The sequence below is a fragment of the Salmo trutta genome, chromosome 16, assembly GCF_901001165.1.
Source record: "Salmo trutta chromosome 16, fSalTru1.1, whole genome shotgun sequence".
Taxonomy (NCBI): domain Eukaryota; kingdom Metazoa; phylum Chordata; class Actinopteri; order Salmoniformes; family Salmonidae; genus Salmo; species Salmo trutta.
In genome coordinates, this window is record NC_042972.1 from 56744833 (window position 1) to 56767963 (window position 23131).

The 23131-nt window shown below is 41.7% G+C and overlaps 1 protein-coding gene and 1 long non-coding RNA gene across 13 annotated transcripts; one reads left to right on the plus strand and one right to left on the minus strand.

The window, feature by feature from the left end:
• The first annotated feature begins 1086 nt into the window (after positions 1 to 1086).
• On the plus strand, positions 1087 to 21409 carry LOC115151083 (poly(rC)-binding protein 2). Of its 12 annotated transcripts, none has more exons than XR_003867204.1 (13): positions 1087 to 1267; positions 6349 to 6487; positions 6646 to 6702; positions 6816 to 6932; positions 7266 to 7397; positions 10401 to 10535; positions 10766 to 10840; positions 14380 to 14421; positions 15389 to 15482; positions 15648 to 15747; positions 15866 to 15921; positions 16135 to 16304; positions 20338 to 21409. XR_003867204.1 is itself a non-coding variant. In XM_029695046.1 (12 exons), exons 1-12 carry the CDS (start codon positions 1098 to 1100, stop codon positions 20372 to 20374), a joined length of 1230 nt encoding a protein of 409 aa, XP_029550906.1. In that variant the 5' UTR covers positions 1088 to 1097; the 3' UTR covers positions 20375 to 21409. The 12 variants fall into 12 exon arrangements, 10 of the variants coding, with proteins under 10 accessions (XP_029550906.1, XP_029550907.1, XP_029550909.1 ...); XR_003867205.1 differs by having other exon boundaries at positions 15410 to 15482; XM_029695046.1 differs by lacking the exon at positions 15648 to 15747 and having other exon boundaries at positions 1088 to 1267; positions 15860 to 15921.
• LOC115151085 (uncharacterized) lies at positions 5008 to 6058 on the minus strand. The gene is made up of 3 exons (XR_003867206.1): positions 5997 to 6058; positions 5160 to 5354; positions 5008 to 5082 (listed from the first exon to the last, which is right to left on the minus strand). It is a non-coding gene; the product is annotated as an uncharacterized LOC115151085 (long non-coding RNA).
• Positions 21410 to 23131: the final 1722 nt, after the last annotated feature.

The following is a 23131-nucleotide window of genomic DNA, read 5'->3' on the forward strand; positions in this document are numbered from 1 at the left end:
TGACTGCCGTTATGACTCGTGACCGCTGATGTGGTGGTAATATGGTCACCTTAACAGCCCTAGTTGGAGGTTGTCACTTCTGTAGTGATAGGGAATGTTTCTCCTTGGTTACTCCCAGATTCTGTTGTTGATCCAACCTTGGTAGAGAAAAGAAAAGATTGGCCAGATGTCAGTGATATAGGGAAACTGGTTGACAATTACATTAGTATAAGTTTTTATTCATTGTTACTGCTTTTCGCAGATGATACAAGGACCAAGATAGTGAGCGCACAGGAGCAGGCTTTTATGTTTATAAATTTGATATGTAGAAGATTAACAGATGAACTGTTGGTATATGCAATTGAACTGTTGGCGATAGTATCCTCCTCCAGTGGGTGGAGGATGTTCAACCTGTCAGAATTATAGTATGCTCAGATTCCCTGTCTGTATTGAATAGTTTATCATCTGGCAAATCTAGTAGGAGTGACCTACTATTGGAGGCATTAATGTTATTATGGACAATTGAATTGTAGTAGTGAGATTCTGCTGGGTCCCAGCCCATTCGGGTGTGGAAGGGAATACAATTGTAGACCAGATAGCCAAAATAGCTTTAAAATGAGATAAATATATTAATGTTCCACTGGGTAGAGGTGAGGCCAAATGTAAGATCAGAGTCATTTTGATAGATGTGTGGCAGAAGAGATGGGACTCTGAGCCCAAGGGTCGGCATTCATATGCCCTCCAAAGAAAGGTCGGTGGACCAAGATTCAAAGGTCAGATTAGGAAGGAAGAGGTGTTTGCTCGATTACGCCTAGGACATTGTACATTGAACTTGTCATTACATCTGGTTGGCAAGCATGTGAATGGTTTGTGTCTGGAGTGTATGGTCGGTGAAATGGTAGTATGTATGTTGAAGAGACAGAAAGATTGAAGTCGGGGTTGGAAGGAATTTGGGGCATGCGGGAAGGTCTATTAGTATTAGTTTTATTTTCTCAGAAGTACTGAATTAGGTAGGAGGATTTAGAAATGTGGAGCTTATGTTGTAAGCCGTGATTGACCACACTCCTAAACAGTAGGTGGCGGCATGCACCTTTAACGTTTGTTTGCGGACCGCCATCATGGAAGAAGAAGTAGCTCAGCGAGTGGAGCCCGATCATCATCTCACACTTCCCTCTTCCCCGAATCCTTTTAAAACTCTTCCCCGGGTTTCTACCCTCCCGAACCTCTCCCTTTCTACCCTCACAACCCCACCCCCCTCCCCGACAACGCATCCCAAAACACGGATCAGGTAAGAACATTTTATATGTGTGCGCAATACAATCACAATTAAACCCACACCGCGTGAATTTGCCAGGCCGCACGACTTGCACGCAGCTCACAAAGCCAGCACAATTTATCAGTCAAATGGCTGCTATTTACGCTTGTCCGTTTGCAAATGACCAGTGTTGGTGTTTGTAGCCGATATTCTTGAAGCGGTGCTAGCGTGAATGACAACTGCACAGCCATTCATACAATGTACACATGCTCCACATATGAATGCTAGCCACTCCGTTAACTTGCTAGTTTGCGCGCTATGCTAGGTCGTAAATCTAGCTAAATGCTAAACTAGAGCCGGCTGGTGAGGCTAAACTGCCTGCTTTAGTTATGAGTGAAGTTAAATACATTGCAGTCAAGTAATCGGACACATTGTCCATTCATTTACGAACTGAGCCGTAAGTTGCTTTCGTTCGGGATTCAGTCTTGGGACCATTAGTCTTAACATGCCAGCAGTGTGCTACTAGCAAGCTAAAATATGCACGTCAACCATTGCTACGATGACCACGCCAACTAAACGTGTTCCTTTTAGTCTAATGGTAGGTTACTTTGCGTGAATTATGATACGGTTCTAATGATAATCATGCACGCAACATCATACTAGAAGGCCCCATTCTTTTTGGGGGTCAGAAGTTAACGTTAGCTAGCTGAGAACTCAACTCTTGTCTATATAACGTTAGCTACATCTCTACGGAATTGAGTGTTGGCGGAGTGTACCACTATCAGTCCATAATCGTAGAAATATATATTGTTCAATGCTTACCTTGTACTAGGTTTTCTTTGGGTGCTGAAGTCCGTAGTTTAATAAATAATTAAATAAAAAGTAGCATTTTACGCGTCCTCTGCATAGGTAACTTTAGCCGTTGAGAAGGAGCAGATCGTCATTTCACGGCAGATTTTTACAGTAGTTTTGGCAAGGGACACAAATGCATTATAGATTTATCAAACTTTGGATTCCAAGCACGGGTACACAGTAAGCGTTAAATGTTTTATATGTATTAAAGTATCGAGTAGTAGAGCACGTTTGAAGTCGTAACTTCGCACTCCATTGAAAAGCTGTGGATTAAAGGGTGCAATATGACAGACCTCACTCAAAATGACTTCTTCATCAAAAACTACGGATTTCAGCACCCAAAGAAAAGCCCACAGTTACATGGGTACAAGGTGAAATAAAATCATGTACATTTTTACATCCCTGATAGCGACTCGATGTAGTTGGTGGTATTCTCAGCCAACACTTATCGCAACTCTACTCTGTAGAGGTACAGAGTTGAGTTTATGCAGCAAGGTGACGAGCTGCAAATTGATGTTTCACTCTTATAATAATGGAAATCAGTTTAGATCAGGTGTTATGCATATATTTGATTAGTTTGTAAGAACATCAGTGCCTACAGATAATCTCATCCATTGAACTAAAAGCAGCTGCTGCTGTAAGAAACATGGCATTATACGGATAGTTTCAGCAGCTTGTATCGTTTACTTGATACCTTCCTATCAAGTTTTATGAGTTCAATAGTTCGCTAGCTATTTAGTATTATTGTAGAAAGTCATAGGCCGAATTAAAAACCAAAACCACCGGTGGCATTCTGTTCACTGAGCTCACATTCTATATTCAATAGGCTCAATGCATTATACCGCCTCCAGCGTTCCAATTTACTTCCGATCGGGTTGATGACTTCCGGAGCGTGTTCTGCTATTCTTTTTATCATTAGCTTACTAGCTATCGTCGATGCATTTCTGACTGAAATAGTTCGCAATGACTACGTTTAAATACAGCCCCGCGAAGGAGGTGCTAATGAACATTGCTCAGTGCCTCTGTGTTCAGTTTCTTTCAAATGTAATGGTATTGGGAGCTTCTATCGTTTCCCGGTCGATGTAGAGCTCAGAAAAAGGTGGTTGGTGGCAGTACGTCGAGACAACTTTGCTGTCACCAAACACCTTTTCTGTTTCATTACAGAAAAGGTGTGTAGTACACATTTCGTCGAAAGTGACTTTGTTGAGGGAAGAATTGGGCGGCGACAATGCCTAAAAAGAGGTGTTGTTCCTACTGTCTTCGCGTGGAACTGGCACATTCAAAAGAGACCTGGTGTTTTGGGAAGATGACTGAAACCTCCTGCTCCGACTGAGGGGGATGAAGAACAAGGTGCGCTTCCCGTGGACTGTGCCGTCTCTGATCCGGTGCAGAGCATGGGCCAAGCCAGTGTAAATGTGTTTATTTGCTAGCAGCAAAATAATAATTTATCTACGACATGTATCAATCATTTGTGTTGTAGTGAATATCAGTTTGTGTGGAGCTTGTATTGGCTTTAATTAGGCAATGAGTAACGGGTGGGGGAAAGAAATCAAGTAAACACAGAATAGCCAGAATGCGAGATTGAATACAATGTTAGAGATGCGTAATTGATTAACTGAACTGTTGAACATTTGCTGAAATACATTTTTTTTTAAACAAATCTATTCTACTATAGATTTCTTCACAAGAACATCAATACTTATTTTTCATAAAACCACTGAACTTGGCACCCATGCAAGGCATCCATTCAGGTGCGAGAGACACTTCTGCAAGTAGTGGTAAAATTAAGTGGTCAACCTTCTCTCTTATAGTATTTGAAACCTTTTGATCTGTATATATCCTTTCAACTAGGATGTCCTCCTGTGCACAGATGACAGTCACACCACCTACAACCTGTGAGAAGGATTTGACCTTGCACCTGCCAGTAGTAAGCATGAGATCTCTTCAACTTCAGCTCTCCATTCTGTATCTTCCGGTAAGGGCAGTCAACATAACTTGGTACATTTGGGCACTTGACCTCTAAGAGTCCAAAGTGTGGTCTCACACTGGGATCAAATATGATTCCATCTGGAGAGGATCCTAACCACGGAGCATCAGGGTGCACTACGAAGCCACACGGAAAGAAGTTAACATTCTTCAATGTGCAGTACTCCTGTACAGCCACTGGCTCCATGGCTAGCCCCCTCTTCATCTCCATGGTCTGCATACCAGATCCCTTGAACATCCGCTCAGCTAGGCGGTCAGCTGAAGTCTCTCCCCGGACATGGCAAACCTCTCGGAAATGATGCCATTCCGGGCTGCTGCTCTGCTCCCTTGTAGCAACCTCGACTTTGTGTGACATATCGTAGGTTGTCTCTAATGCCTTGAGGTGGAACTGCTCCTGATGGCTAAGGACGTAAGCACACTGGGAAGCCTGAAGCCTGTAGCCATCTAATGGAAGTATTGGTGGAGAAGTGGCATCGGTAATCTTCACAATTTCACGGGTCTTTGGCTGTGGAAGCTGATAGGACAGAACACTGCCGGCTTGCACTGGCCCAAAGGCGGACTCAACCAGGGGCATGTCAGCTGACATTTCCATTGTTGTCACGAGGGGCAGTAAGTGGAGAAAAGTTGGCATACGTTTCTGAGACGCAGAGAAGGTCCATGTCAGGCATGTATCCATTGAGTTGCTTTGTAGAGAAAACTTCTGCAAAACATTTTAAATCCTTAACATCAGGTTGGAGAGATTACTATGACAAAGACTCATGGAACTTTTCCAGAAACAGCACAAGCCCGAAAGTTCAAATAAAATTAATTAAAATATACAGATTTATAGATTATATATTTACCCCCAGGCTTTTTCCCAAACATTTGTCATTATCATCTGTATACAATCACAAGAAAATGTTTTCTAAAATGTTTCCATTCTAGGAACCTCCAACTTACCTTATTCCATCAGCACATGAGTTAGTAGGTTTATGGAACTCTATCCCATCAACCGGACCTGGTTTCACACCCTAATTAACAAGGATTTACTGTTACATAGGCTGAATACTTTTCAGGTGCATTTTTTTATGGATATTGATAGACTCACAATTGTTCTTGGCTTGTGCCAACACTGTTCTGTGTCTGTGCAGCTGTGAACTGGTGGTGCAGCAGGAATGTTTAGTTGAGAGTAGTGGGCTGTCTGGTAAAGAAGGGCCACCAGATGATTGCACAGAGCACTTCCTGCAACACAGGAGCAGTGGCTTTGGACCACTATCACTGGTTCGGAGTGCTTTAACACCATCTGTGAAGATAAGTGAAGTGAGAAACAAGAATGATGCGGCCCATAAATAACAATAAACAGTAGTGTCTGGTCTTATTAACTAGGGGCTCATTTAACTATACATGAATAGATTGTGTCTCAGTAACACAATTACCAAACACTGCATCAACAGATTTTAACAGGTTATTTGGTAAAGTGGGCAATTCTAAATTGGGATTGGGACCCATCATTAATATCTATCTACTGATAAGATTAAACGTCGACACTGTCTCCAACACATTTTGACCATAATGACAGTGTCTCACAGAAGATGTTTAACAAGGTCCCTAGTAGCTATCTATAACCTTTCCCTACTCTCATGCTGTGTGGCTTTTCACTCTTCCTCATGGACCGGTGACAGGCAGCCCTCATGGTGATCTCCCCTGTCAATGTGTCTTTGTTAGATACTGTGTAGAAGACATGAATAACAATTATTTTTAGCTAGCAAATATAGCTAGCAAGCATAACTTAACCAAGCTAACGAAAATACACACATTCTCAGGTAGATTCTGTCAACGTTACATCATTTTACAAAGTAACTAGCTAGCTACAGTTAATAGTTAAATTAGCTAGCTAATGATTGTAGCTAGTTAATGTTATATCTGTCACTGACTTGGTACTCACCTTCATAGTTGTCTATGTAGCTTCCTATATACATCTTGAACCCCTTTTCATTCTTGCAAGCTGGAGTCTCTGAGGCTGATTTAACAATTCGATGTACATCACTAATATTAATTTGAGGCAAGTCCTGAAGACACCTAGTAAAAAACTGCGACATAGTGGTAGTAACGTTATATCGTCAATAACTAGACTGACCCGAAATTGCCACACCAATAGGAAGTGTGTTTAGAACATTCGATCATGGAATGTGCATAAGGGCTATTCTCCTGCTCTTCCCTCAGCCTCTTAATACTTCTTCCTATGCACTAATCTAACTTTTCCTACTTTTCTCACTGTTTTCTTGTCTGACCTCCAGATCCAATCTTTGTGACCATACCCCAGTTTTGACCCATCTGCAGCAGCTACTCTCCCATCCAGTGGTAGTTATGGACTCCGGTGTGATTGAAGGAGGACTCAATGTCACCCTGACCATTAGATTGCTCATGCACGGCAAGGTGAGCAAGATCCCACAGCAGATGACTGTTAACCCACGGAGCTAAAGGCTAGGTAATGTCATGCTGACCATTAGATTGCTGATGCAAGGAGTGACCTCCCACAGCAGGTGACTAAAGTTTAGGAATTACATTTCTAAATGCATTTGTTTTTCTTTTAGGAAGTTGGAAGCATCATTGGCAAGAAAGGTGAATCTGTGAAGAAGATGAGAGAAGAGGTGACAGATACCGTCTGTTTCTAAATGACACTAAAGCTGTTTGTTCTGTTAATTGCACCTCTTTTATAGAAGTCTTAAAACTAATGGTGAATTTCCCATCCCCTTGCGTCCAGAGTGGAGCTCGCATCAACATCTCAGAGGGCAACTGTCCTGAGAGGATCATCACTTTGGCAGGCCCTACCACCGCCATCTTCAAAGCATTCTCCATGATCATCGAAAAGCTGGAAGAGGTAACTTAATTACCCTGTCTTGTCCAGGCCCAACTGTTTATTTGTCACTTTGGCATCTATAGGGAATGTGATGTGGCTACTTTTACGGAACCGATTAACACTACCTCTCAGTTCAGGTGCATGAATAGAGGAACTAACTGGATGTGTGAGGTGTTCAACTAATCCTAGAGGACTATTAGAAGTTGGTTTGAAAAAAAGTTCTTTATTAACAATACATCTGTTTACAGTTGTCCTCCAACAGTGGCTGAACACCTCTCACATATCCATCAATGATGTTGTCAAGTGGAAGTTCTGGAGTAAGTTAATTGATCAATCTCCTCTCTTTTCTCCCAGGACATCAGCAGCTCCATGACGAACAGTACGGCCACCAGCAAGCCCCCTGTCACCCTCCGCATCGTGGTGCCAGCCAGCCAGTGTGGGTCCCTCATTGGCAAGGGAGGCTGCAAGATCAAAGAAATCAGAGAGGTGGGTGCGGTAACATATGTACTCACATTTGCACTTGATTTTTCTTACTAGCCAGCAATGCAAACTAGTCACCTTTTGGCAAAATTAGAATTTTTGAATCCAATAGGTGACCTACATGATTCGTGTAGATCCGATGACAAAAGTTTGGGGGGGAAGGAAGGGGGAGTTGGCTTTGGATCACTACTGGCTGCAAGCGAACAAGTGATGCGCATTTGGAGCAATACTGGCTGTATCCAAGGCTCAGCCAATCGTTCACATTAACAGAATGCAACACACGACTGAAGTTAGAAGAGACAACCAATTTGCTTGTTACAGCATCAGGGCACGCTCTGGAAAGACAGTGGAGAGTGGAAAGGCAGTTTGCCAGTTACAGCAGCGCGTCCCCTGAACGATAACGAAGAGCTAGGTGAGAAACCTGACCACGGAGATGGGGGTGAGAAGGTGATGACACGTATTTCATGAGCTGTACCGTACCGGTATTGATGCACGGACCTGTTTGGGTTTTTACTTTACCTTCTATAATGGTATTTTAACATTTGGTTTGTTAAATGTGATACGCCATGTGTAACGTCCATTTTTATAGTTTACTCCGCTACTTGAGTCATCCATCTACGCTCTTTCCATGCCGCTTTCCACACAGACCTAGTCCCACCCCCGTCACTCAAGGAGCGCATTTGTTGTTGCTTGACCACGAGACCGTTTCATTCACTCAGCGTGGTCAATGCAGCACATGCAACAATGTTGATGACAACGATGTTTCCACTTTGATCTTAATATAAATCCACAAGCGTTCTATAATTACAATATTAGTTTGTGTTTCTTACATCTGCAAACAGCTAGTTTGTATTTTCTTAGTAAGTTAAGCTAAATCGTGTTAGCCACTAATGCTAATCGCTAGTTAGCTGGCTAGCTAACTAGCTAATAAAAGTACTGAGTCAGAGCAAATGTAGCTAGCTAATACAGCCTGATACCAGTACTGGTGGAGGCCTAAATCAGCATGTTTGTGCAACAGTATCTTCTAAATCAAAGAGGAATAGGCGAAGCATGAATGTTGGCTACATGAATAAAGATCTAATGTAGCCCAAGACTTTAAGGTCCCCTAGGAAACACTGAACTTCACTTTGGTTCCTACCCTGTCACAACTCGTCCATCGCATTTTCATTCGTTGTCATGTCAAACAACACTATTCAAAGTGGCCACTATTAGTTATATTCCAATTATATAATTATAATAAACATTCTATTTCCATGATTCCAAAAGATCCCCCAAGTGTTTTGATCTAAATCGCAATTGCAACATTTGGTTAAAAATACATTTTGTATTTTGCCCATATCGTGGCAGTGTGGAAATTGATGGAAATGCAGAAAATGATTTTAGGTTGAATTGAACAGCATAAAACAATCTGAATGGAGAAAGACCCATTGAAATAATTTAGAATATATGTGTTGTTACCCTAGGGTCACGCACTACTCATAAAGCAAATGTAGAACTTTTATTAATCAAAAACATAAAATACCGTCAAATGTGAAAAATGCCATATGATATTTTGGCCATATCACCCAGCCCTTATGTGAGGGAGAAAGTGTGGTTGACAAGTATTGTTAGCATTGTTAAGTATCTTGCTAGCTGGACCGAATTCTCTGTTAGCTAGCCAGAGAAATGTTGGGCAACATTAGCCAACTTAACTGATCAAATAGAGTTTATGGTGTGAAAATTAGCTGACTAATAAAGTCAGACAGCTAGCTAGCTAACGTTACAACATCAGATGAGCTAACTTTAGTAATCTAACCAATTCGCTATAGTATTAACTGGTATGCATTTACATTTACATTTTAGTCATTTAGCAGACGCTCTTATCCAGAGCGACTTACAGTAGTGCGACTCCTTGCCGTTCCTCAAGTTATAACGTGTTACTTGCTTACTGGACCCTGGCAATCTGTGTGAAATGTTAACTAGCTAATAAACTAGCTAATGAACTAACTGCTATCTGTGAGCTAATGTTTTCCCTCTACAGTATGTGATTAATTTTCAGAATGAGAGAATTAGGTGAAAATGAGGCGTTGCTTGTTAAACAAGTGGATTCAGGGATCAAGTGTAGCTGGAGCTGGGCCTGGCTTAAGCTGGATGCCACTATAGAGGTGAAAGGAACACCACACACTTTCCCCCTTCTCACTTTTTCAATACACTTTTTCAATTATGCCAACAAAGGGTATCATGCTCAGCTGGCACATTGTACACTTTCTGCCTGTGGACATCTGTTCTACAATGTAATAATGTGCAGTGTAGTCCAAAGATATTGGTTTTGTTGAACTTTCCTATAACACTTGTGTGAGTGAGGGGGGATAATTACATTTTTTTACTCTGAACGTTATTTTTGCACACATGTAGCCTTGTGCACTTGATTGATGTCTACTATAGTGGCCACTATAATAGAGAAAAAATAGAATCCCTGTTTCGTTCTATTTCTACTTTAAATGTTATTTTCCGAAGTGCAATATTTAGATTGTGTATGGTCACAAACTTTCTATTATAAAGGCTCTCATGGCTAACTGCCATTTTAGTGTATTGTTTTTTGTCAAGACTTGAGTGTCGTTTGCAGTAAAGTCTAGGCAACAAATAACATTGGATTGCTTTCTTAAATTTTGTTAGCTGTGAGTTAGGTTCACATTAACCACTATCTTACACACAGAGACTGATCATGTAGATTCTTTGTTTAATTAGTTAACTTGCATTCCCCCTAGCAGGGATTTTCGGGATATTTCAGTGTAAAAAAAGTGTCACCTTCTTGGGCCCTCACCAGTTTGCATCCCCGACTTGCACAGATTTAGCAGAAAGTGTCTATTTTGAAAGGTTTTACTTGCAGTGACTGTGATCGGTGGTCGTTTTACCTACCTTAGTTCAGAGCACTGATTGTAAGTTTTGTCTGGATATGAGCGTCTGCTAAATTACAAAAGTGTTAGTGTAATATGTAAGTCCAGACCAGTCAATCTCTCCTCTCTCTAGTCGACAGGTGCTCAGGTACAGGTGGCAGGGGACATGCTTCCTAACTCAACAGAACGGGCCATCACCATCGCAGGGACCTCCCAGTCCATAATTGAGTGTGTCAAGCAAATCTGCGTGGTTATGCTCGAGGTAAGTGTAAGTAATATCCTCAAATCGTTGATCTATTTTTATTCAGTTTAAATGTTAATCATTTTCTTCATTTGTCAAATTTCCCTTGCAACCTCTGGTACCCATTTTGGCATCTCTTGCTTACTTATACAAAAGTGTTTTGAAAACACGTCTGAATTAAACCCATTTTCCTGTCCCTCCTTCTCGCCCAACCCTCCTGTCTCTCCTTTTCTCTTTCCCTTCCCTCTTTCCTCCAGTCTCCCCCTAAGGGGGTCACCATCCCATACCGACCAAAACCTTCAGGATCCCCTGTCATCTTTGCTGGAGGACAGGTATGTTTGATATATTTTTTAAATTTATATACATGTTTTTATTTAGATCATTTAATCAACTTACTGCTGGCTGGGAAGGGGGATGGGGGGGTTCCTCTGAGAACTAACCTGTAGTTGATCTGTTATCTGTCCTGCTGTATTTTTATAGGGAATTTAGCAATAATAAACTCTGTATGATACTTTTGCCCAGCCTTTGGTTTTATGTTACTGTTATGACATCTGGTGGTTACTAACAGAAATAGGGATGTGCACGGTTATTTGAATATCTGAACAGATGTTAGTATTCAAATACTTGTGGGAGTATTCATTTTTGTGGGCAAGAGTGTAGGGGCCTATTTTAACAGAGAAAAAGGCTTTTTTTCCCCAAGTTAAAATATCCATGTTACATACAAGGATATACCATGACATTTCAAATTATTAATTTAATAAAAACCTTTTCAGTGTAGCTATGACGCACTCCTAAACGTCATAGCAGAGTCTGCTTGCTCCCATTTCACTTGCCCCTCTGCAGCTTCAGCAATATCGCGCCAGCCTCTCTCCCTTGCGCCGCAGTGCTAAGGTTAAAAACTTAAGTAAAAAATATCCATAAATCCCACACAAATGCATGCTATTATTCGAATAGTGAACTTATTTCAAAGCCCCATCCCTAAACTGAAGTAGACCTCCCTCCACCCACCATTGTTACTGTTACTGGGAGAATGAATGAATAAAATCCCTGAAAAGCCCAGTTCATGCTCCGCTAGGCAGAATGGAAAAACGTGCTTTGTTTTTTCTGTTTTCAATCGCTTTAACATCCCTTTAGAAATGTTATCTTTCTCGATAATATGGATACTTTGTTCAAGATTTGGCTACTTTAAAATGTATTGAGAGCATTTAGAGACAGACCTATAGGATCTGTGTGTGTTGAAGAAAAATATACTCTTGTTTGGGGACATAAAACGTTCAGGCACTGCACGGACACTATGGAAGCTCTAGTCCTGAGCGCAGAGTTAAATTGTTTCAAACCATTTTTAAACTCTAAATTGTTGTTTGAGATGGATGTACAATGCCTAGTGAAAGTTTACACACCCTTGCAATGTTTTTACATTTTGTTGCCTTAAATTAAAAAGATTAAATTGAGATTTTCCCCTACTGATCTACACAATATACTCCACATTTTCAAAGTGAAAGAGAAATTATAGAAATGTTCGGGGGGAAAAACAGACGTCTTGATTGCAAAGGTCTTCACACCCCTTTCTGTGGCACATCTAAATATACTGCTCAAAAAAATAAAGGGAACACTTAAACAACACATCCTAGATCTGAATGAAAGAAATAATCTTATTAAATACTTTTTTCTTTACATAGTTGAATGTGCTGACATCAAAATCACACAAAAATAATCAATGGAAATCCAATTTATCAACCCATGGAGGTCTGGATTAGGAGTCACACTCAAAATTAAAGTGGAAAACCACACTACAGGCTGATCCAACTTTGATGTAATGTCCTTAAAACAAGTCAAAATGAGGCTCAGTAGTGTGTGTGGCCTCCACGTGCCTGTATGACCTCCCTACAATGCCTGGGCATGCTCCTGACGAGGTGGCGGATGGTCTCCTGAGGGATCTCCTTCCAGACCTTGACTAAAGCATCCGCCAACTCCTGGACAGTCTGTGGTGCAACGTGGCGTTGGTGGATGGAGTGAGACATGATGTCCCAGATGTGCTCAATTGGATTCAGGTCTGGGGAACGGGCGGGCCAGTCCATAGCATCAATGCCTTCCTCTTGCAGGAACTGCTGACACACTCCAGCCACATGAGGTCTTGCATTGTCTTGCATTAGGAGGAACCCAGGGCCAACCGCACCAGCATATGGTCTCACAAGGGGTCTGAGGATCTCATCTCGGTACCTAATGGCAGTCAGGCTACCTCTGGCGAGCACATGGAGGGCTGTGCGGCCCCCCAAAGAAATGCCACCGCACACCATGACTGACCCACCGCCAAACCGGTCATGCTGGAGGATGTTGCAGGCAGCAGAACGTTCTCCACGGCGTCTCCAGACTCTGTCACGTGCTCAGTGTGAACCTGCTTTCATCTGTGAAGAGCACAGGACGCCAGTGGCGAATTTGCCAATCTTGGTGTTCTCTGGCAAATGCCAAACGCCAAACGTCCTGCACGGTGTTGGGCTGTTGGGCCTGTGGATGTCGGGCCCTCATACCACCCTCATGGAGCCTGTTTCTGACCGTTTGAGCAGACACATGCACATTTGTGGCCTGCTGGAGGTCATTTTGCAAGGCTCTGGCAGTGCTTCTCCTGCTCCTCCTTGCACAAAGCGGAGGTAGCGGTTCTGCTGCTGGGTTGTTGCCCTCCTACGGCCTCCTCCACGTCTCCTGATGTACTGGCCTGTCCCCTGGTAGCGCCTCCATGCTCTGGACACTACGCTGACAGACACAGCAAACCTTCTTGCCACAGCTCGCATTGATGTGCCATCCTGGATGAGCTGCACTACCTGAGCCACTTGTGTGGGTTGTAGACTCCGTCTCATTCTACCACTAGAGTGAAAGCACTGCCAGCATTCAAAAGTGACCAAAACATCAGCCAGGCAGCATTGGATCTGAGAAGTTGTCTGTGGTCCCCACCTGTAGAACCACTCCTTTATTGGGGGTGTCTTGCTAATTGCCTATAATTTCCATCTGTTGTCTATTCCATTTGCAACACTTGTCAATCAGTGTTGCTTCCTAAGTGGACAGTTTGATTTCACAGAGGTGTGATTGACTTGGAGTTACATTGTGTTGTTTAAGTGTTCCCTTTATTTTTTTGAGCAGTGTATGTTCAGGAGCACAGATAATTCAGGGTCGCTTTCTGTATAAACAAATACACGGATTTGACAGTTAAGCTATCACTCAAGTGAAAGCCAACCCCTATCACTATGTAGAACTACCTGTGAGGTGGTGATTTATTAAAATGATCCAGTCCAGTTTTTTATTTTTTTATTTTTATTTTGTATTCGCCATCTACCGTAAACTTTGGCACAAGGAGATGGGTTTATAAATGGCTACTACAGGTTCTTATCTGTCAACAGTTATATGTTGTATTCCCAGGTTTGTTGTGGTTTGTCTGTAAGAAGAACGCAAATGGTACATGTTGCTGCGGTTATTGTCCCAGTTTCATTGATTGCAATATCGATTAGAGTGATTCATTTGCACGTGCTATTACAGTAGAACAGGCTAATCAATTCCAGTTTAGAGTGGATGCTTGGCAAAATGTTGACGCGTGTGCACTTTAAGGTACTAATTTAGCAAAATAAAAGTAATCTGAACGCAAGTGTGACATGTGTAGAAGGCATTGGTCTTCAAAATACACAACCTATTTCAGTAAATGTATTGTTTTGACACTGGATTGTAAATCCATGACAACAGGAAGCAGTAACAGTATCAACTTGTGTTTTTAGGAATAACATTTTATACTTTTAACATTCTAACATACGTTTGTCCTGTGTACTCTTGTGGCTGCAAATCGTGTTTTGTTGACAGGATACCTATGAACACGTTATTTTTTCAGGCGTACGCCGTTCAAGGACAACATGCGATACCCCAGCCAGATGTAAGTGCTGTTGTCACAATTTCTCCCTCCTGGTGTCCGTATCCTCTCTACCCTCTGTCCTTCCCCCAAAATCCTTACCTGTCCCTGCCCTACCTTTCCGTACCTTTTCTACCTTATGCTATCATCCCTACCCTTCACCTCTCAATTTATGCCCCCCAGTTCCCTATCCTCTGTACCTCCCTGCCCTGCCATTTCTTTTATCTACCATTCCTAACCTACCCTCCCTCCAACCAGTGCACTAGGGAAAGGTGTTAGGTAGACTGTAGGGCCGAGGCTCCAAACCCAGCCTGGTTGTAATGATATAAGAGGAAGGATTTGATCAGAAACGAGCCTCGTGGTGAAGAGATGACATTAATAGACAAATAATTTAGAGGAGTTAGTGTATTTGGTAGTGTATTAACCAATAACGTCATTCTCAACATTTTTATTTAACATAGCACTGGGTTATGGTTTAAGAAATTATGTTTATGTTCACTATTGATCTAGTATTATTGTCTTAACTATTACTGTGTTGATTATACCATGGCCTGTAGTTATGTGGGCCTGGTTGGTTTTGTTTGGTACGGGCCAGGAAATATCTATTCCTTCATACTGAGAACATGTAGTGTCACATCCATCTGCCAGAAGACTATAAGCAAACATTCCAAACTGAGTCCGAGTTCTCCAGAGCTATGGTGGAAAGACCATGGGGTACAAATTTATTAAGAATGATTCCACAACCCACCCAACACTTGTCCATTTTAGATAAAGAAAATAAGATGGCTGGGTTGTGTGTTCGTTAGTGCATGCAACAGAGTTTAACTGTTCCAGTCAGTTTGGTATGTAATGAACACAACTCCAACTACTATAATGAATGACCGTTGTGGTGAATGAAATGGTTTCGGTACTTTACTGACCATGCTTCTTGTCCCGTCTCTTTCCTTTCCATTCCTCTCCTCCCTCCCTGCCCCGTCTCTTGCCCTCACAGTCTTCCTCTATCTCTCCACAGCTCACCAAATTACACCAGCTGGCCATGCAGCAGAGCCCCTTCCCAATGGCCCCAAGCAACCAAGGGTTCCAAGGTACTAAGGACTTAACAATACAATAGTTTGTATAAAAAATTGAATAAAAAGATAAGGTTCTTGAAACTACTGCGCTCAGAACTGGTGTGTTGACCAAATTAAAACATCAGCAGGAGTGCGGACCGCACTCAGTTATTTTATGCTTTTTTTTTTTTATTCGTTGAGGCAAATGGCAAAATGCAAATGTTCTGGCTGTCAGGCCATCGTTGGTGTGTCACATGGATAGAAAAAAGAACTCCTCGACGAAGGCTTTACCTACTGAAATGTCAGTTAAGATTTTGTTACATTGAACATGCCACCACAATGGCATTTACATATCATGAAGAGTGCCAAGTTCCTCTTGATCCTTGTTTTGTTTATATATTTTTGGCTTGTTGATTTAGGAGGGATGGATGCGTCTGCCCAAACTAGTTCCCATGAGATGACCATTCCAAATGATGTAAGTATTTCCACCGTGATGACTCTGACCCTTCCCTTCCATTTCCCTCCAGTGATTAGACATGTCACCTTGTCAATTGACTCCACTCTAATTGATTGGCATAACTGAGTTCCTGGTTCTGTCTCCGCTCTTGTTGATTGGCTTAACTGACTTCCTGTTTCTCTCCTCTGTAATTGATTGGCTTAACTGACTTCCTGTTTTTCTTCCTCCTAGTTGATTGGCTGCATCATTGGTCGCCAGGGTGCTAAGATCAATGAGATCCGCCAGATGTCGGGTGCCCAGATAAAGATAGCTAACCCTGTGGAGGGCTCCGCAGACAGACAGGTCACCATCACCGGTTCCACCGCTTCCATCAGCCTGGCAGAGTACCTCATCAACGCCAGGTCAGACACATTAGTTACACGCTTTTTAACCAACTACCATCTTTTGTCCTTTTAGAGTCAGGGATAAATTGACTTTGGGTTGCAAAATTCAAGAAACTTCCCCTAGATTCCTGGGATAGATTCCCAGTTGGAGGATTAAATCCCTGCATGTTCCCTCCTGATTCTGGAAATCCTCTAACCATGTTTTCTGAAAAACCTGAGAAGTTTGGGTTCTGGGAACTTTCTGGAATTTTGCTCCTGGTCCTGGAGCACCACAGTTGCATGGTGCAGTAGGCATTTGATCCAGCCCAACGCAAACTAAAACAGAGCTGGGTTGGAACAAAAGCCGGTGGATCTCCAGAACTAAGGTAGACCAGTATTCAACCAAGCCCCCCTTTTTTTCTTTTTTGTAGAACTGAGAATCCACCCAATTTTATCTACCCCACACCATGGTACTTCCTTTTGACATTTGGGTGCCTCCCAGTTAGTCTGCCTACAGTACAATGTGTTTGTGTTAGATGACTGCTTAACCCCCACCTCTATCCATGGCATGTTTGAGGGGATCAGTTTGAGCAAGACGCGGCACAGAATCGCTGATCTTTATCACATAATGAGTAGTTATTCAGGGATGGAAGATGATTTGTAGATCAGTGATCCTGTGCAGTCCGGCTGGAACGTAGTAGATCTCAAACACGCACATTGTCTATTGAAACATGAGTCAGTCTTCTAATGATGTTTACTCATTGATGGCCACTATTGTCAGTTTTTCTATGCCTGTCACTCTCTCACACCCCTCCCTGACTGTCAGTCTGTGCTTATGATTCCCCCTCATGTACCCTCCCAACCCTGAAGTCTACCCCTCACTCCTTCCATACTCACCAGCCTATCCTGGAACCCATCCCGACTGTGTGTCCCTCTTTTTCCTTCTTGTCTCTCTTGTTTCTACAGCGTAGAGTCCTCTAAATTCTCCTCCTCGAACCCTGAACAGACCCACAGCACCAGCCTCCTCTGCCCTCCTCTCTCCACTACTACCACCTCTCCTGCCGCTACCTCCTCTACTGCTTCCTCCTTCTCTTCTTCCTCCTGTTTGGCGCCCCCCTCCGCCTCCATCTCTCTGTCCTTGTTGACTCCTCAAGGACCTTCTTCCGCTGACTCACCACTCCCACCCAACTCCCCTGCTGTCCCCTGTGTCTCCAGTCTGCTCAGTCTTAAGCCCCTCCCCCTCCTGGCCCTCCATGTTGTTTCCACTGGCCCCACCTCCTCCAGTAACCCTACCCACTCAGCCAATCCCGAGCCAAAGCTTTCCTCAGAGCTGGGCTCCAAGTCTAAGAGGCGAAGGCTTTCTCCGTACTAAAGCTACGGCCATAATAGAAACTACAGTACAGACGTGAAGTGTGTCCGAAATGGCACTTCCTTATATAGTGCACTACTTTTCACCAGGGCCCTCGTCAAAAGTGGGCTCTGGTCAAAAGTGATACACTTTATAGGGAATAAGGGGCCATTTGGGATGTTGCCAAGCTTAGCGTTGTCTGTACTTGGTCCTCACTGCTTTAAACCTGGCTGTGCCCTATGCCACATGCTTCTTAACTATACAATTAATCAAAAAAATGCCACAAAAAAAGTTGCACTCCCAGATATGGCTTCTCTCCTCCATGTTCTTTGGGTCCACTGCTTGGTTTATGTCTCACTCACCCTCTTGAAGGTCCCTGATCATTCTATCTAAAGACTGCATCAGCATGGGCACGCTCGTCTCAGACTGACTTCAACGTTACTAATTAAAGCTTTTGGTTGGATTTTCTCTCTTACTGTAAGCTCAGGTAGCACCTCTCATGCCATCTTTATGTTAAGATCTCATGCTGTATTTCATTTATTTGAATATTAACTTTGTCCTGGATAATACAGTTGAAGTCGGAAATTTACAAACACCTTAGCCAAATACATTTAAACTCAGTTTTTCACAATTCCTGACATTTAATCCTAGTAAAAATGTCCTGTCTTAGGTCAGTTAACATCACCACTTTATTTTAAGAATGTGAAATGTCAGAATAATAGAGAATGATTTATTACAGCTTTTATTTCTTTAATCACATTCCCAGTGGGTCAGAAGTTTACATACAGTCAATTAGTATTTGGTAGCATTGCCTTAAACAATGTAAACTTGGGTCAAATGTTTCAGGTAGCCTTCCACAAGCTTCCCACAATAAGTTATGTGAATTTTGGCCCATTCCTCCTGACAGAGCTGGTGTAACTGAGTCAGGTTTGTTGGCCCCCTTGCTCGCACACACTGTTTCAGTTATGCCCACAAATGTTCTATGGGATTGATGTCAGGGCTTTGTGATGGCCACTCCAATACCTTGACTTTGTTGTCCTTAAGCCATTTTGACACAACTTTGGAAGTATGCTTGGGGTCATTGTCCATTTGGAAGACCCATTTGCGACCAAGCTTTAACTTCCTGACTGATGTCGTGAGATGTTGCTTCAATATATCCACATAATTGTCCTTTCTCGTGATGCCCATCTATTTTGTGAAGTGCACCAGTCCCTCCTGCAGCAAAGCACCCCCACAACATGATGCTGTGTCCTCCATGCTTCACATTTGGGATGGTGTTTTTCGGCTTGCAATTCTCCCCCTTTTTCCTCCAAACATAACGATGGTCATTATGACCAAACAGTTCTATTTTTGTTTCATCAGACCAGAAGACATTTCTCCAAAATGTACGATCTTTGTCCCCATGTGCAGTTGCAAACCGTAGTTTGGCTTTTTTATGGCGGTTTCGGAGCAGTGGCTTTTTCTTTGCGGAGTGGCCTTTCAGGTTATGTCGATATAGGACTCATTTTACAGTGGATATAGATACTTTTATACCTGTTTTCTCCAGCATCTTCACAAGGTCCTTTGCTGTTGTTCTGGGTTGATTTGCACTTTTTTCATCTCTAGGAGACAGAACACGTCTCCTTCCTGAGCAGTATGACTGCTGCGTGGTCCCATGGTGTTTATACTTGCGGACTATTGTTTGTACAGTTGAACATGGTACCTTCAGGCATTTGGAACTTGCTCCCAAGGATGAACCAGACCTGTGGAGGTCTACAATTTGTTTGAGGTCTTGGCTGATTTCTTTTGATTTTCCCATGGAGGCACTGAGTTTGAAGGTAGGCCTTGAATTACATCCACAGGTACACCTCCAATTGACTCAAATTATGTCAATTAGCCTATCAGAAGCTTCTAAAGCCATGACATCATTTTCTGGAATTTTCCAGGCTGTTTAAAGGCACAGTCAACTTAGTGTATGTAAACTTCTTACCCACTGGAATTGTGATACAGTGAAATAATCTGTCTGTAAACAATTGTTGGAAAAATGACTTGTCATGCACAAAGTAGATGTCCTAACCGACTTGCCAAAGCTATAGTTTGTTAACAAGAAATTTGTGGAGTGGTTTAAAAACAAGTTTTAATGACTCCAACCTAAGTGTATGTAAACATCCGACTTCAACTGTATGTGGGGTAGCTAGTTATATGTAAAGTGTTCATTATAGTGCTAAAATCTTGTTTATGTATCTATGTGCCACATGGGGTGAAGTTGGGCTTAATCACTATAATAGTTTGCCCTCAGGTATCATATAGCCCTGCTAATCATGGGTTGTTGGACCTTTACAATTTCAGGAAATTGATGTCCTCGTAATGCCTAGATTAGGACTCTTGAATCGAGCCATAACTGCTTCCTTTATCCTTTCGCTGGCAATCACTGATGCACTACAATTTATTAGCACTGATCAGAGGTCAGTGACTAAGGTGAAATGGAAGGACATATGGAATACACTCTTTGAAGAGGTTGATTTGATGTCAAGGAAACCACATCCTCTTATCCATTGATAGTTAATACTCCTCCAGAGGCTTATCTATTGGGTAGACATTTTATGAACTGAAAAAAGTGTTGTGGAGGTTTGTAGAAGGTTAAATTGTGAAAAGGTGAGTTTGTCCTGTTTTACCGTTCTAATTTGAAACACACAGCATGGCTTATTCTCTCCCCCTTCGATCTCTCAATGTGTCTCTCTCCAGGCTCTCCTCTGAAGCGACAGGACTGGCGGCCAACTGATAGAACACTCTGCATAGATGTGATCTGCACTAATCCCCCCCACATTTTACCTTCTGCCACCAATTGATCCATCAGTCAGTTCTCTCCTTTAAAGTGGTCAATGCAACTATCGAACTTAGTTTATTTTTATTATTTTTTGAAAATCACGCCACCCACCTGATTTTTATTTTGATCTGCGTTCATTTTTCTGTTTGTACATTTTATTAATTTTTTTAAGGCCCTTTGAGTCCCATTTGGATGTTTTTAATGATTTGTTCTTTTTTGTTGAAGGGAGAAAGTTTTTATCTTTCTTGACACCATCACAAGAGTATAGGTAGAGAAATCTGAATAGGTTTAGTTCTCTAAAAGTTTTTGTTTTATACAAAGAACAAATAAATGTCCAAACAAAATATACTTTTTTTTTTCTCTGCATTTTTAGCCCCCCCAACCCACCACCATCCTGCATCCCCTAGTAATTCTATCCATTGCAGAAATTCAAAAACTCACCTTGATTTGGTGATGTCACTTCCTGTTATGTCACTATGCTCGCAAAATAAAAGGGGGAATCTGTCACTGCTGGTATTTTTGGTATGACAAACAGCTCTAACACTACTAGAAGACGTGGATATTGCATTTGTTGAAAACAATTTCAAACTATGTATTCATGTCACCTTAACTTTTTTGTTTCTGTGTCATTCCTATTTTTCCAACTTCACTTTGCCCCCCCCACCCCCCGTGTGATCATATGTTTCTTCAATGGAGGAAATATTTGTTTTAACTACCAAAGGAGAGAAACTCCTGAACTATGACTGGTGTGTCTGTATGTGAGTGTGAGGAGAGAAACTAAGATATGAATCGCTGAAACTAAGACAGGGTGATAAAAATAAATGAATTTCCTGCTCTTTGCTTTCTTTGCTCAAGTCATATTTAATTTTTTATTATTTGCAGGAAATAAAGTAACTTTTGTGCACGTTTTGGAAAGAAATGTAGACATTGGGTGCCACAACATTGTTAAAAAACTACAGAAATAAAGATGTGAAATGCTCAAACTACAAATTCTCGTTCTGTGTTGCTGCCTGTCGCGTGTGTGTGTAACTTTCATAAAATATATTCCTTTTCATAATGGTCAATAAGTTATTCATTCTACTGGGCACTGAGGTTTATTGGAATGGTCACTGCTATGATTTTATGAAAACCTATAACACTTACCCAGCATTCAAATCTGATACCCACATTTCCAGTTTTTGAACAGTGATTTTTATTTGTCTTAATTTGTTTCTTAAATATATTTATTGTACACAGATGCGATATAAAAACAAATATGTACTTTCAAAGGAACAAGGAGTCTGTTTTTGATTCAGCATATTGGAAACTAGCTTGGAGCCAAATCTGTTAGTGTTCTTCTGAACAAACATTTAACGTGACATTTACCATAGGGACTTGGTAAGACAAATCAACATATCAGGCTAATCAGAAGCATACAAGAGCATCTTTCTCCAGTCACCATAGGGCAGTGGTCTTTTGCTGTATTGGCAACAAAACAATTCATTATTTGTCTCATCTACAGTCAGGTCCAAAATTATTGGCACCCTTGAGAAAGATGAGCAAAAAAGCTTATAAAACTAATTAAGAGGACAGAATAAATTCTGAGATTTTAACGTTGTTTACAAATCTATGCTTTTACAGAAAATACTAGTGGATCTATAAAACCTTACAGATTAAAGAACACAGGAGCTGCCATTTTATAGCTTATCAAATGGAACCTGCTGAGTCATTTGATAGGAGAGGTTGGAACGGAGGCTGTTTAAACATAGGCCTCTATTGCATCCCGATGCTGCCCAAGTTCACACTTGCTCACTCCTCCCCATGGAAAATAAAACCTATTTGGATTGGTAGAGGGTGGTTCCACCATATTTCTTACAGCAGTCCTTTCCTTTTCAATCCAAGAAGGGAAGTGAACAAGTGCGCATTTAAGTGATAAGGATTTAGAATCGGGATGCAACCTTAGTTTGTTCCAGACAACTGGAACAAACTAGTCTGCTGCTCATGAGTTGGATTGTTAATTAGTGGTAGATGCCCTTTTTTCTATAGATTCTGTTTCTATGGGTGATTAAGTCCCTTTGATCTGAGCCTCATGCTCTGACTAACATCTGCATTTGGACAAAAATACAAGTACAACCCATACATACTATATTACAACCATGCTTTAGTGATCTGATCTAGTATCTTTACACTTGTAGATGGAAATGCACATGGTCGGTGACTGAGGCTTCGTCTCGAATGGCACTCTATTTCCTATGAAGTGCACTACTTTTGACCCAGAGCTGTGGGGATTAGGGTGCCATTTGAGATTTGACCTGAGGTTTTGTTCTCAATGTTATCCTAGTACGTAGTATTGCATTTTAATACAGTATAAAGACTGCAATACCAAATAAATACAATAGTTAATCTAGAAAAACAAGTGCAGTCAGACCCTGAAAGAAAGGGGCTGTAGTTTTAGTTTACTCCATGGTGCAGCCAGGGGAATGATTCAGAGTTAGTGGACATATTGCTTGGTGTTGTTCTTTATCTATTATTGTTCTGTTCTCTTCAACCTGTCTTTAATGCCATAGAAATATTATTATTAGATTTCTATGCTTATTAATGCCTTGTCATCATCGTCATGAACAGCATCCGGTATCAGACCAATAGAATATCTGTTCAGGGCCAGGTTCAGTAGGCAAACGTTGAATGGTTCAGATAGAAATGTCATGAATAGAGCTGACATGATTCATTTGT

Coding starts and splice junctions, on each gene's coding strand:
- LOC115151083 (XM_029695046.1), top strand. CDS start 1,098: ATGGAAGAAGAAGTAGCTCAGCGAGTGGAGCCCGATCATCATCTCACA. Junction 1,268..6,348: donor CATCCCAAAACACGGATCAG/GTAAGAACATTT, acceptor TCTGACCTCCAG/ATCCAATCTTTGTGACCATA. Junction 6,488..6,645: donor GATTGCTCATGCACGGCAAG/GTGAGCAAGATC, acceptor TTTTTCTTTTAG/GAAGTTGGAAGCATCATTGG.